This window comes from Malaclemys terrapin, chromosome 5 (assembly GCF_027887155.1).
Source record: "Malaclemys terrapin pileata isolate rMalTer1 chromosome 5, rMalTer1.hap1, whole genome shotgun sequence".
NCBI lineage: Eukaryota > Metazoa > Chordata > Testudines > Emydidae > Malaclemys > Malaclemys terrapin.
In genome coordinates, this window is record NC_071509.1 from 87,605,359 (window position 1) to 87,620,530 (window position 15,172).

Consider the following 15,172-nt stretch of genomic DNA (forward strand, 5'->3'; position numbering starts at 1 on the left):
TTTGTGAATCTCTCCCCATGTAGGCACTAACTCAGGCTTCGTGAATCGGAGTGTTGTTCCTGTGATTTTCCAGGCACATAAAAGTTAGGTGCTGCAACGCTCAGCATCATGACTCCTGAGCTCCTGAGTATCTTTGTGAATCTAGGCCATTGTCCTTTCTTAAATGCACAGCATGAAAGTTAAGTATTTTTGTTCATTTGGATAAATGCAGGTCTGCCAAAACTTCCATCTGAAGGACTGTCCCCCATTTGTGACTTTCTCATGTTGTCTCATGTTGTCCTTTAATCTCTCACCATTTCATTGTGCAACTTCCTCCTTAGACATTTTTTTCTTTTGCTGCTGCTTCAGTTTGTCCCTCTTCCTCCCCATGTTGAAACTGAATGGAGATCTGAAAATGTATTGAGTTCCTCACCTCTTAAAATACTTTCAGCAAGGGTTTCTTTCAGCATAATTTAGATGCTATCGAGAAGGCAGTGGCAAAATAACCCCAGCTGCACCTGGACTCTTCCCAGTCAGACTTTAGCCCTAGATATGGCATCAAAAAAGTGCTAATTGCACAGATGAAGGATCTTCTTATGCCCATAGGCAGAGGGAAAATATCCATGTTAATACTTTTAGGATGGTCAGCCACCTTTGATTCATTCAACCATAAAGTGCTGTTGGTCAGGCTACAAACCTGGACGTTGTTGATGGAACATAAGAACGGCCATACTGGATCAGACCAAAGGTCCATCTAGCCCAGTATCCTGTCTTCTGACACTGGCCAATGCCAGGTGCACCCGAGGGAATGAACAGAACAGGTAATCATGAAGTGATCCATCCCGTCGCCCATTCCCAGCTTCTAGCAAGCGGAAGCTAGGGAAACCATCCCTTCCTATCCTGGCTAATAGCCATTGATGGACCTATCCTCCATTAATGTATCTAGTTCTTTTTTGAACCCTGTTATAGTCTTGGCCTTCACAACATCCTCTGGCAAAGAGTTCCACAGGTTGGCTGTGCCTTGTGTGAAGAAATACTTCCTTTTGTTTGTTTTAAACCTGCTGCCTATTAATTTCATTTGGTGACCCCTAGTTCTTGTGTTATGAGAAGGAGTAAACAACACTTCCTTATTTACTTTCTTTCACACCAGTCATGATTTTATAGACCTCTAGCATATCCCCCCCCTTAGTCGTCTCTTTTGCAAGCTGAAAAGTCCAAATCTTATTAATCTCTCCTCATATGGCAGACGCTCCCTACCCCTAGTCATTTTTGTTGCCCTTTTCTGAACCTTTTCCAATTCCAATATATCCTGTTTGAGTTGGGGCAACCGCATCTGCACACAGTATTCAAGATGTGGGCATACCATGGATTTATATAGAGGCAATATGATATTTTCTGTCTTATTATTAAGGCTACATTTTAGTCACAGGTATTTTTAGTACAAGTCATGGACAGGTCACAGGCAGTAAACAAAAATTCACAGCCCGTGACCTGTCCATGACTTTTATTATATACCCCTAACTAAAACTTGGGTAGCAGACTGCAGGTGCTCTGTCGGGGGTGGTCAGGCACGCAGAGGGTGCTGGGGGAGGTGGGAGAGGTGACCCGGGACCCCTGCTGGTGCTGGGGGGGCAGGGTTGGCGGGGCTGGCAGGGGCTCCTTTCCTAGCTCCACATGTCCCTGCAGCTCCTAGGCAGCAGAGGGATCAGAGGGCTTCACGCCCTGCTCCCGCCACAGGTGCCATCTGCGCAGCTCCCATTGGCCGGGAACCACAGCCAACGGGAACTGCGGGGGCGGGGCCTATGGGCATGGGCAGCACGCAGCACAGAGCCCCCTAGCTCCTCCTCCGCCTAGGAGCTGCAGTGGAGCCATGCCAGTGGGAGCCAGGGAGCCTCCCACCCTGAGGTAAGTGCCTCCCCGCACACTCCAAACCCCTGCCCCTAGCCTGAGCCCTCTCCCACTCACCCAAACTGCTGCAGCTGCTGGCCCAGGGGATGCCCAGCTCAGGCAGCCCCTAAGCCAGCACCAGCCGCTGCAGAAGTCATGGAGGTCACAGAAAGTCACGGACTCTGTGACAGACTCGCAGCCTTACTTTCTATCACTTACTATCTACCCCTTTCTTAATGATTCCCAACATTCTGTTTGCTTTTTTGACTGCCGCTGCACATTGAGTGGATGTTTTCAGAGAACTAGCCACAATGACTCCAGGACCTTTCTTGAGTAGTAACAGCCAATTTAGACCCCATCATTTTATATGTAGAGTTGGGATTATGTTTTCCAGTGTGCATTACTTTGCATTTATGAACATTGAATTTAATCTGCCATTTTGTTGCGCAGTCACCCAGTTTTAAGAGATCCTTTTGTATCTCTTCACAGTTCTTACATCATGCACAAGTGGGCAGAGAGCTGAATATAGTTTTCAATGGTCAGCAAATAAAGAATGATTCACACCTGGTCTAGGCATCATGTTAGATAGGACTCTCACATATCGTGATCATCTTACAAAGACAATGACTAAGGTCAAAACACACAACAACCTGCTTGGAAAACTGGCCAGAACGACATGGACGCCAACACCCAAACATTATGCACTTCATCTTTGGCACTCTGTTATTCAGCAGTGGAGTACTGCGCTCCAGTATGGGCTTTCTCATCTCACACAAGAATGATCAATGTACAACTTAATTCCACCCTGCATATTATTTCAGGCACACTTAAATCTACTCTACCATGGTTACTAGTTCTCTGCAATATTGCTCCATCCAGTGTTTGCAGAGATGAAAGAGTAGCAAAGCTTATGACAAAATTGCATGATCTACCACATCTACCATTAATTAAAGACTTCATTGATCCACCACATGGTCGTCTGCCCTCACAGCACCCATTGTGGCTAAGTTTACCAGGTGAGGGATTTATGATAGAGGATGTGTGGCGAGCTTCATGGTCTGCAAAGAAAGTGACAAATAATTATCTTGTCTCTGAGTCAACGTCAACCCGGGTTTGATTTACCATGAAGACAATGGAGCCTTCTCAACCAATTTCATTCATGGAATTTGTGCTGCAGCAGAATTTCAGTGTCGTTTCAGAGACAGTCCACTATGTCAGTGTGAGCAGCCACAAACCATGACACACATTCTTGAGGAATGCAAAATGACTTAACTTCCTGGAGGTCTTCATGCCCTGAACATTGTTGATAAGAACGGTGTGGCTTGGCTTTAACGCATTGTATATGCCAAATAATAAATAAATCAAAGTGGTGTGCAGTTTCAGGGTTTTAAAAAACAGTAGCCAGAAACCCCTTCTTCAATCTGCAGCTAACCAGAAGTTGTGTTCCTTCCTCGAGGACACAGACCTAGCCATATTAATATGTCCTGTGTCACCTCAAAGCTAAACTATTACAGTGTGTTCTGTCTAGGATAAACATGAAAGCTCCATCTGGTACAACATGCAACATCTCTCCTGAACAAGACAGATTGATCACACTACATCACCAGTACTCTGTGCTCAACAACAGCTCCCCATCCAAGTCCTTGTCTGCTTTAACAGCTTTGTTCTCAGCTTCTAAATCCTAAATAGGTTAGAACCTACTCATATCCATGACTACCTTTCTGCACCCCTCTGAGAATACTGCCATAGCAGGGAAGATGTGGCTGGCAAAACCATTAGGGGAATTCTCAGAGGCTGCTTGGCAGTGTGTTCTTAGTGGTAGGATCTTATGAAACTCCCTGCTACTAGCAATTGAACTGAGCTGGTCTCTTGCCTGTCTCAGACAGATCCATATACAAGACTCACTTCTCTGAATAGGCATTTCCTCCATAAAGAAGGTTGTTAAATGTCCTGGCATCCCCCCTTTGTAATCAACTTCCAAAGTGATCCTGCAGAAAGACAATATACCTTGGAAAGGGACAGAGAAGCTACTATTATTCATAACTCAGTAATGTCTTATTTCTTATATATGAGGCTTAGATACCGTGGTAATTGACTCACTAGAAAGGTGTAGACAAGCAGAATAGAATATTACAAATCCATAGACCAAGGACTGTATTCTAATGATTGTCATTGCTTTGGGGATATTTACTTTTTCCTCTGATCTTCTGAATGGCTTGTGCGTCCATACTTTCAGTGGTATTCTCTTTCTGTTGTTCCAGATATGTTTCTTCAAGTAAAAATACTGCAATTTCTCATATGTGCAATGCACAAGTGATTTGGAATGTTGTTCAGTAATATAAGTGATAAAGTTTTAGGATAAATGGTTTGGTATCCAGACATTTAAGGGGAAAAAAACTGAACAATAAAGTAAATAAGTATAGCAGCTAGCAATAATTTGGTTTTGGGGGTGAAGGATAATAGCCTGTATTTTGGTAGCAATAAAATGTTATATTAAGTTCTCTCAAATCATAGCAGTACTTTAGAAAACAGCAAGTGATGAAATGCTGCTATGAGGAAGCTTCCAAATTCACGGAGCATAAAATAAACATATTAAAATAGAAAAACTGAGCTCCAGTACTTATTGTTTTATCCTTTCCATCATGGGTATAGGATAAAAGAAAACTCTTACTTGCTTGTTAGAAGAAGAAAGCTCTTACTTGAAGTTCTTACTTGGCAGATGTCAGTTGAAAGCTCTGCTATGGAATATGCTGCAATGTCAAACTCTGTTGGGTAATTTTAGACAAATGTGTCATGTGTGACATGGAAATATGGCATGCTGTACATTAGTGATTTCCCAAGTGTTTGGATCAGGTAGTAATGTGCTGAGAAAGTGCTCTTTATCTATCCACACTGTGTACTTGTATAGCAGTGGGGAAATGCTTTTGGTAGAAATTACTTTAGTCAGAAAAAGAATCCATTTACAATATGTGCCTTCTAACATCTTTCAGACAATGCATTGTATTAAAGAGGCACTTTTTGATTAATGTTTTATAAACATTTTTCAGCATGACAGCTTAAAGTCCCTGTAAAATTGTAAATGCGTGCATAGTGCTCACTTCCATAAAGTCAAATGCCATCTCATAAAGTCTGGTTGGATCCTGTCAACCATGGTGACACAGAATCAGTACCTTGGAGCATTAAAATTAATTTGCTTCATTTATATGACTGCAATGATAGCTAGATGAAAAGAGTCCTATATTTAAATTTGCTTAAAAATACCTTCAAATCTTGTAGACTTTTTTATTATTTTACAGTTAACTAAATATAATGAAGTGCAGCATGGTATTTTCATAGGGCCTTGTATAAAGGAGACTAGAAAATGTGAAAGTAACAACGGGGGGAGAGAGAGAGAGGAAGTGAAAGATGTGTGAGGTTACACTGGGTGCAAGGCTGGGGGAGGGGAAAATGGATTCCAGTTAGTTACTTGGGAACCAGTAGCCTTAGATCAGGGATGTCCAAACTACAATCTTGGGGCCAAATCAGCATAAGTAAGGGGAGCAAAAGAGCTTTTCTGGCACACCTACTTAGTATCTTTGTGTTGTAGCTACCCCACTGTTATTGCTGGCCATGTTAATAGTCATGGAGTTTGGGCAAGCAGATTTTCTCCTACTCACATATCTACTGCACACATACGTAACAGGCTACCTTCTCCACTCTTTGTGTGGAGACAAACCAGAGTGGACACAAGCCCCACCATATTATTTATTAGGTCCCTTCCACCAATTCACCAGTACAGCCTTGTGTAGCCACATACAACTGAAAGTAAACTTCCCCCCTTAACCAACTCTTTGGAGGGTGAGAAGGGAAGATCACCCCATCCTGAAATCCTGTATCCCCTGGTCTCTGCCTGCCACTTTCTTGTGCTTCTTGTCCTTTTAACTGTTCCCAGCTGATTGGTTGATTGCTTTCATTAGCTGGTCAGCCTCCTGTCTAATTAAGCCATTGAGCACCCATCCCCCCCCCATTAATTCCACTCCAGGAGGAAAATAGCTAATCCCTTTAATGACTAGAGCACTGGGTCAGCTCTAGGTCCCTAGCACTGTGGCACAAAATGTGTCAAAACAAAATGCTTTAATGTTAGTAGTAAAAGAGTGGTGAAAGACCTGGGAAAAGAGCAGAAACATCAGGAAAAAATGGGAATCCAGCGCCACAAGTCTGGCCCTCCTCTCATAACACCCGTTTACACAGGTGTTACACCATTGCCTTCAATGGAATTACACCTGATTCTCACTGCTGTAAGTGAGAGGAGAATTGGGACCCTCGTGCAGCAGAACAACACTGGTTAAAAGGACAAGAACCGAGAAAAGGAAGGAAAGAGAGTATGCAGGAACAGAAAGGTTAAGTGAGGGAGAACATCAAGGGCCAGAAGAAGAAAAAAAGCGAGCCCATGGGAATACAGGAACCAAAGACTGAGAAGGAACACAGGAACAATGAGAGCAGACAGGAGAGGGAGAACAAAGGAACAAGCCCAACGGAGCAAGAAACAGGGAAAATCTGGCTGGAAAGATGGTTGAGTGTCTAGATAATTATTTTTTCCCCGGAGGTGATGACATTTTTTGGACGATCCTTTCTGCTTTTCATCTCTTGATCCTGTAAGGTGCTGTTTTCTCACCTAACTAGGCCCCATGGCTCCCTCTTTTCTTGGAGGTGAATGTGTGTGTCCTTGACCACGTGTCTGTCAGAATATTTGGCCACCTCTGCTTTACATCATGGAGATCATACAGTGAAGCCATAGCAGAGTCTAAAATCCCAGCAAAAAATAAAGGACAGGCCTCATTTCCCGCCCTCTGATAGTGTAAATCAGAACTGAAGCCAGTGAAGTCAATCAGATTACATGAGTGTGAGGAAAAATATGGCCCAATTACTCTTAAGAAAAAACAAAACAACAAAACCCACCACCCAGAGCATAGAGCAATATATGTCTGGGTACATATAACCATTTTTAAACCATCAGGTAGGACTGCACATACGCTAACAAGATCCAAGAAAAATGAGGTGAGAAATTCTTTAAGTATTTAAGAAATTCTTAAAGTATTTTGAGAAAACCTGAGAGGTTTCTAACTGACCTTATTTTATTTTAATGTGTGTGCTCTGATGCTGTGCAAACTTATACTGAACTAGTTTAGTCTTGCTGCAGCTATCTTATTACATTAGAGTCAGTAGTAGTATGCTATAAGTGATGAGCAAAACAGGAGCGGACAGACCAAAATAAAGATAACCAGATCCTTTTTGCTTAGCACCTTCGTTCCTTGCTATCCATCTGTAAGATTTAAATTCATCCCCTTCACTTTACTATTTTTGTTATGGCAGCACCTGCTCATGTCACTACTGTTTCAGTCAGTGTTTCTGTTATAACTTCAGTTAACAGCAGTTCACAACCTCGCCGTAAAAATATGTTGCAGGCTGAAACGTTGCATACATCCTCAGCCCAGGAATTGAGATGGGAGCTCTCTTTTTTGCTTGTTTGTTTTACAACATTTTAAAAAGAAACCAGTTTGGCTCTTCATTACAGAAGGGCAAAACAAAATAACGTAACAGGCATGGCAGAACGCAGCTAGCATCAGCCCAAGTTTCCCCACACTGCCCTGTCAATGAACTGCAACCAGGGCCAGACCCACTAAAGGGGGAGCATGTGATTGATCCTCCAGTGACGTGTTCATGCCTTCATCTCTCTCTTTAGGCTACCATCAGTAGTGTTAATTTTGCAGATGATTTGTGTGATGTGGCCACTTGTCCACTGGGGACGGAACTCACATCAGCAACATTAAACATAATGATGAATAGCCATCAGATGTTGTGATCTCTTGCATTCTCTGCTAGACCTCTATGGAGCTTTGCAGGTTTGGCTCATGGCAATTTGTCCAGACTTCTTGGTTTTGATTCATTTAGACTCCCACCATCCAAATGGTTCATGTTTCCTCCAAACTCAGCTGAGGTTTGCCAGCCTCTATAAACCCAAGTTTGGGTTTGTGATAAAAATTTCACCTATTCAGGTTTTGTAATGAAAGTTTCGCAGATCTCATCCCTCCCATCCTTTCCCTAGAGTTGAATCAATGACCTAGAGGTGAAGAGTTTTGTGTTTTATTTCCAGCCCTATATGGAAAAACATTCCATAAAAAGAGTGCCTCTCAGATTATATATATTTTAAAACTTATTTTACAGAACAAGTATTTAAAAAGATACCTTGTTTTAGTATATAATGGCTGAGTCAGACAGAGACATACAAATTCACTATCTGTCAAGATTCTCCTTGGAGAAGTGTAATAGAAATGACACTGTTGAGCTCAAACTAAGACTTCTAGGAAAAATGTCCTTCCACTCCTCCCAACCCCCAGCCTCCTCTGTACTCTAACCATTTCCTACTTCCCTGCTAACTCCACTTCACCTGATTTGTTCTGCCCCATTAGTTCATTAGGATGTTTGTCTTCCTCCCTTTCTTCGAAAACTCATGGCCAGAGTGAGAAGTGATATTATCTCGCTAACAAATGACTGTTCACTTTGACTGGCACTTGGCTCCACCTGAGCCATAAGCATCAGTCAGAGCAGGGAAGGCTGATGATTGAACACTTCTCTATGGAAAGGGAGTGGGTCAGGAGTTTATAGGTGCACAGTGTCCCCACACAGCTGGTAGGACTGGAGGAAGATTATGAATGGGAGCAAATGGGCAGGTTCATAGGGAACAAGTGAGAAAAATGGGGATAGAGCAAAGGAGAGAAAAAAATAAAAGAATCCAAGACTCCCTCCAGCACCTGCACAATCACTCTCCATCAAAGTACAAATCTGCATCAAGCCTCTGGCTGGAGCTTGGCGTCACTCCACTTAATTAGGGAATTTCACAAGATTGTTCTGTGTCTTCATTCTTGCAGAAATGTTCCTTTTGTCTGGTTGAAATCTTAGTAAAATGTAAAATGCTTTGCTGTGATCCTTGAAGTGAAAAGCAAAGTCGAAGTCTTAAGTCTGCTGTCTTTGTGCCCACAGGTATTCCAATGCTGAAGATAGTATTTGCCGGCTATGAGCACCTATCTTTAATTTCCGTCCCCTTACTTATCTATCACCCAGCTCAGATTCTTCTTGGCAGTGTGTTGGTACCAACAATAAAATCTTGGATGGTTTCTAGACAGAAGGTAAGAAATTGCTCCCACATAATAATATTTATAATGCAGAGTACTATTTTTTTAATGTAAGAAAAAATAACAGTAAGTAAATGTAACTCTGAAACCCTTCAATGTTCTTGTAGATCCTGGGCTAGGGTTCCTTTGTTCCTTTCTTGTTTTATGGTGTTGATATTCACGATAAGACTGAATGAAAACCCAGGATTCAAACATCCCAGATTTTTGAGAAGTTCAGATCCAGATCAGACCTCTGCAGCTGGCTTCTTGCTCATTAGGCACCTGACTCAGAAAACCCCCAATAAGAAGGCCCTTGATAGAGCTGAACTTTGCAGCATGAGCCAATCTCTATCAAATAAAGCTAGCTTTGGAATTTGTCTTCTGGTGAGATTTCATATATCTATCATTTTGAGATCCTGTGTATTTGTTGGGTTTTGTTGTTGTTTGTTGTTGTTTTTAAATGAGAGCCCTGTATGCAATGAATTAAAATCATTCAGGACTAAAGCGTTTATTGTTTTCTAATATTATGTTGTCCTTTATACTTATGAAAAATATACAGATTACTCGATGGATGAATGGTATTTCATGTCAAGTTTTAAAAACAAAAATATAGCATTGGCTGATTCATAGGGCTGTAACATGATACAGAGAGGTTTTTCATCTCTAAGTCACTGGGTCAAATTCAGTTTATTACAACAGTGATTGGTGCTATTACCATTTGATAGCTGTTCAGTGGTCCATGTGAAATAAGTTTAATGGTGTCTGTCCAGTTCCTAACATAGAAATACCAACACCAGAGAAACAAATCCTCATGATGGACACTAATTGGCACCTCTGGTTAGCAGAGATGACAAGGATTGAATGGGTATGGAGACTGGGAAACTCTCACCCATACAGGGAGTCCTTGTAAGTGAAAGTTGAGGTACATTTCAGCACAGTGTGGGAAAGCTTACACTGCCTGCCACTGCCTAAGTTTCCTCAGTAGGCAGAGAAGAAAGGTGACTGAAATTTTCAGAATTTCAAATTTTCAACAAAAATGTTGGGTTTGTTGAGTCAGCAGCCAGAGAGGACATCAGCTTCCAGTGCTGTCAGTCCAACGCTTGCATCAAACTCGAAGGCTAAGATTTTCAAACTAGTAATTTGGGGTGCTCCGGTTTTGGTTCCTAACTTGAGACACCTCAAACAGTCCCAATTTCCAGAGAGTGGATGCTCAACACTGTCTCAAAGTCGGGCCACTTTAATGGGCACCCAAAATCACTAGTCACTTTTAAAAATCATGGCCTAAAACTCAGATTAAAAATTTCATCCCCTAAAAAAGCCCTTTCAGGCAGACTTTATCAATAAAAATACAGTAGTACTGATCTTCAGCTGTGCTTGGGTCTAACTTTGTGCTATTCCTGCAAAAAAGCCCAGTTAAACTGGCATCACTGAGGATGATCACCACACTGCTAGGGCATTACCACTCGTGTATCACCTCACTCCTCCCTGTGGCCAGGATAGGGAGTATGGCTAGAGCTAATCTGCACATCTGTGATCCCCACTTGTAGTGTAAAGGCCCCTTGAGGCTATTGCCAGTTGTTGCAAGTTACAGTAGCCGTCAGGCAGCGTACAAGATTGGGGGAGAGCAAAAGTGATTTAGAACCACCATTGCACCCTCCTTCGGAGCTGCACCAAGTACTAGTTTCTTATTCGTTAAGCACCAAACAAGTTGTCTACTCAGACTATAATGCTGCAATAAAGAAATTTTGAGAAACTGTCATTCTGCTGCACCAATATATTTCACTTGGTCTCCTAGGTTATTCACATGAATATTATTTTAATTACTCTATTTTTTTAAAATCAATGAAGTTTTTGGTACAGATGCAATAATTACAATAGAACTGAATGTTGTGACTGGATAATGGTCTCTCTCTTTGAAAATAAACATGTCATCATCACCTTGATGTTTATTTTCTATAAACACCTCGGCTTCACTTTGGCATTTCTCTTGCAGTGGGAGACGGTTATCCAGTCACAGTTCTCAGTTCCCCTGACATTCTTGCTTAATTATGATAGTACATGTGATCTGCTTGTATGAAATTGAATTTAAATATTTAGAGGTTCATCTGCAGTAGGATATTTCTAGCTTGTAAATATGGCAGCAAAATCTGCCAAACTACAAAGTAAAAGAAATTGTTACCCAAACAAAATGTGAAATTGTGTCTCTCCCCTGAATCTCTTGGTATATAATATCCAAGAGTACAGTGTCTAATGGCTAAATTTTGGCAGTCATTAAATGATGATGGTTGTTGGGAGACATGGCATTACATGTTTGTTTTTAAGGATTTTTTTTACATTGGTTTTAAATAGCATTTGCCAAGGAGCTTTTACAGGCTTGAAAAATGTATAAAACTAAAGGACAAATATTTGCAATACAAAGACTCACCAAATCACATCTCTCAAAATATAATTCACTTATTTAATCAACCCATCTCAAATAACAGTCTCCATCCTCATACCAATTTACATCTGTTAAAGCACCCCTTCAGGATAAGCCCAGGAAAAAGCATGAATATTCCCTGATGAGGGTCAGCAAATCCAGTCTCTCTAGGACCTATAGGAGTTGTGAGTTAACTTCCAGAGTTCAGAACTTCTCTTAGAAAATGTCCTATCCTTCCTCCCTCCCTCTTTATAAAACAATGGGCTATTAGGACTAGCACCATCCCAGATAGAAATTGCAGACTTATACCACAGGAAAAAGCTGGCCTCTCAAGTAATCAGGTCATTTAAAGCTTTTTTTGAACACTTTATATTTCATCTAGAAGCTAATTGGAAGCTTGTATAGATCACAGAGCACTGGGACGCACTACTTAATAAATAGAAATCCACATTAAGTGCCATGTAGGGTGGTGCATTGCAGCAATTTTATCTCCACAGGACAGAGGCATGGATAAATAAAGTAGGGTCTACACTCAAAAGAAGAAGCCATGCTTCTCTGTCCAAATGCTACTACCTGAGCCTCTAGGAGCAGCTACGGTCTAACACTGCAAGTCAGAGGACAAACGGCTACGTGTACTCCCTAAATCAAGAGGCCTCTCCCCACCAACCTACAGGCACTATCTCCCCTTTGTATGAGTTGAGCCTAAGCTAGACATGGAGTAATTTGCTCAGCTTCACTCGTTGGGTCATGCACTATGGCAATGTAGAGCGGGGTGATGTCAGCATATTGGTGGCAACTAGTCTTGTATTTAAGTATTTAATGGGATGGTTGACAAGCTGTAGGAACTGATACAGACATTAAATATATTTAAAACTACTGTGTGAGAGGCCTCAGGACTTATAACCTATTTGCTATTGTTACTGGGACTTCTTGGAAAGGAAGCAATGATATCTGATTGCAGTCAATGCAACTGGTACAATTTCTGTACTATAACCAGGCCTGAAACCAGATGATCAGTATTCAAGGGAATACGAGGACTCCAGATATTGTCTGAATAGCCTCTCCTTAAGCTTCTTAACAATCTGTCCCAAAAAAGGGAATTTAAAACAGGTCAATAATTGGATTATCTGCCTTACAAGATGGTTTCTTGAACAGAGCCTACCAGTTGCTCTCATAAGGATAGCTGAGACTCAGCCCACCAGCAGAGATGCTTTGACATTCTCCTCCAACAGCTCCAGTGCTCTCCTGCTGGGCTTTGCCACTCAGGAAGGAGACAGGTACTAGTGAAAAGTTATAACACTAAACTCCCCAGCACCTCAGTGAATGACAGTAACTGAAATGCAAGTAGAGGGGAGTTTGCATTTGCCCCCTCCAGGTGCTGCTCTACCTCCATAGAGGCACACAGCGCAGTTTGGAGCCAAGTGATTTTATCATCCAGGTAAGATGAAAATCCTTCACAGCAAGAAAAACTTGACTCTGCAACTGAGTGGAAACGACTTAGAACCTTTCAGTTATAAACTGTAATAAAGCTGGATAATATGGCTTCTCAGAGCCACCTAAAAATACACTGAACCCTTTGAACCCACTAAAATAAAAGCTTGCCTTGTATTTGGTTATATTCTTTAGCAACGCAATAAATGATTGTTTTGTTTCATGTTTGCAGGCACTGAAGTTAACAAGACAGCCCAAAGTACCTGTGAAGGTATAACAATGGAAGCAGTCCGTGTCACAGTGAATGTATATATGTACTGTACTGTACACACTCAGACAATTGAGAAGACTGGTATTTGTGAATGTTGCTTTAGCGCATATTTTATTTTTCTATCTATATTAAAAAAGATATATCTGTTTAAGTGCCTTAAAAATGCATTTTTGGCAAAAGCATTGTTTCCAGAAGCCACTTTGTTAGTTACTGCAAGAGGTTGTACAGTATTTTGTAGTCATTTAGTTTTTATTTTTCTAACAGAATGAATTATCATAATTAAAAGCTGTGTTCCCTTCATCACCTCTCATTTGTAGCTAGGATGCACCACCTGTAAGTTAGTGTTTTAAACTAGCTAAAATGACCAGGGGCACATCCCTCTGCTGGCTAACTTTAGAGCAGTGCTTTCTGAAGTTCTGTTCAAGATTAACTTGAATTTCTATGTGATTCTCTTATCCTCCCTAGTCATATGACTGTGACATGCCTTTTTCTTCTGAGTTTGTGTATACTCAGCATGGGGCCATCCATTGGGTAGGAGCTGAGAAGCATAAATTATTTGCATTTGTTGACACAGTTGTCTAGACATTCCTTCAAAGTTAATGGTTTCTCAAGAAATTTCTTTCAGTTCCATATTATGATATCGTGGCATTGTATATCTTAAGTGCATCATAAGCTTCTTCAAAGAAATGGTCTGGTGCTTGGGTTATGAGTGAAATATTTGTGTTTTGCCGCTAAGAGGGTTTTTTTATTATTTATCCAAGGTGAACAAAAAAATTCTTTCTTTTTTTCTGTTCTTTCTCTCCAATGCAACACAGAGATTTGCAGTGACAGAATTTAGTTGCTATTTTTTAAATAGAATCTTTACCATAGTAAAAGCAAAACTAAGTTATATATTGCCATGTTAATAAACCTCATGAGAACAAGAAAGTTGACAGTTTTTTCCTCTAATTGAGAAGGTTGTAAGGCAAATTAAGAAGGATTCTTCTAACAAGAACATTATCATGGTTAATTTGACAATCAAATGCAAATATTTTCATAAAAAATATAGATTTTTTTTTAATAAACAGAGAAAAAGGACCAAGGATACATGTATGCCCAGAAAGAAAGGAGTACAGGTATATAGTTGAACACATAACAAGCACCTTATTCAAAATGTCAGGCAATTAGAATGGATGCATTAACATGGACTCTAAGATGTATCTACCTGCTAGAATTGTGGTGGTGACTGTCCATTAAAAAATAAAAGGAAAAAAAGAAAACTTCGAACAGTAAGATAGATAAAAGTTCAGAGGTATCCTGCATGTCACTATTCCCCTTGCACTCAATTGCATTGCAAGTATTCACTGCAAACACAAAGGGGAAGAGCCTCAGTTTGTCTCTGCCATAGCTCCATTGAGCTATGAACATTTATACCAGCTGATGATCTGTCCTAAGATGCTTGGGATACATGTCGCCATGTGTTTGTCAAATTATTTTTAGCTGTATCTCTCCTGATATTCTTGGTTTAATATAAGAGGATTCCATTTGGTGCCAAGCAGAAATGCCTTGTGTTAGCAGAGGACTGTAGTAGGCTGCTCCATTGCCATTGAGATTAAAATATCAGACATTATTACTGGTTGTCAGTGATGTGTTTTGAAATCATCAATCCCTGATCATAAAACATGCAAGCAACAAAGATCCTGCAAGGTGCTGATGCCCTCAGTTTCCATTGACTAGAGTTAACCCAATGAAACTAAACACGAATGAGAGTTCAGGGTGCTCAGCGTCTTGCAAGACTGGGGCTGTATTGTCTAAGCTTCTTTTCAGCTGCAAAGAATGCACAGAGCAGTGGCCAGTGAGCTCAAAGATGTTTTTGACAAGTGTGCCTTTAGAGGTGTGCTCAAACCCAGGTATGAAAGTAGATCAAACATAAGTTTTTAGATCCAAATCCATAAGCTTCACTTTATCAAACGTTTTCATTGAAGTGGCTCCATATGCATCAAAATTCCTTTACCTAATGCTTAAGAACACTGAGAGCAGCCAAGGGTTAGCTAA

The 15,172-nt window shown here is 40.9% G+C and overlaps 1 protein-coding gene across 1 annotated transcript in view; it reads left to right on the forward strand.

The window, feature by feature from the left end:
• Positions 1 to 13,285, forward strand: part of SLC10A7 (solute carrier family 10 member 7) — a 188,921-nt gene extending 175,636 nt beyond the window's left edge. The window contains exons 11-12 of the mRNA XM_054030507.1: positions 8,887 to 9,032; positions 13,100 to 13,285. Of these exons, the coding sequence (XP_053886482.1) occupies positions 8,887 to 9,032; positions 13,100 to 13,144 (191 nt within the window). The 3' untranslated portion in view covers positions 13,145 to 13,285. The remainder of the gene's footprint in view (positions 1 to 8,886; positions 9,033 to 13,099) is intronic.
• Positions 13,286 to 15,172: the final 1,887 nt, after the last annotated feature.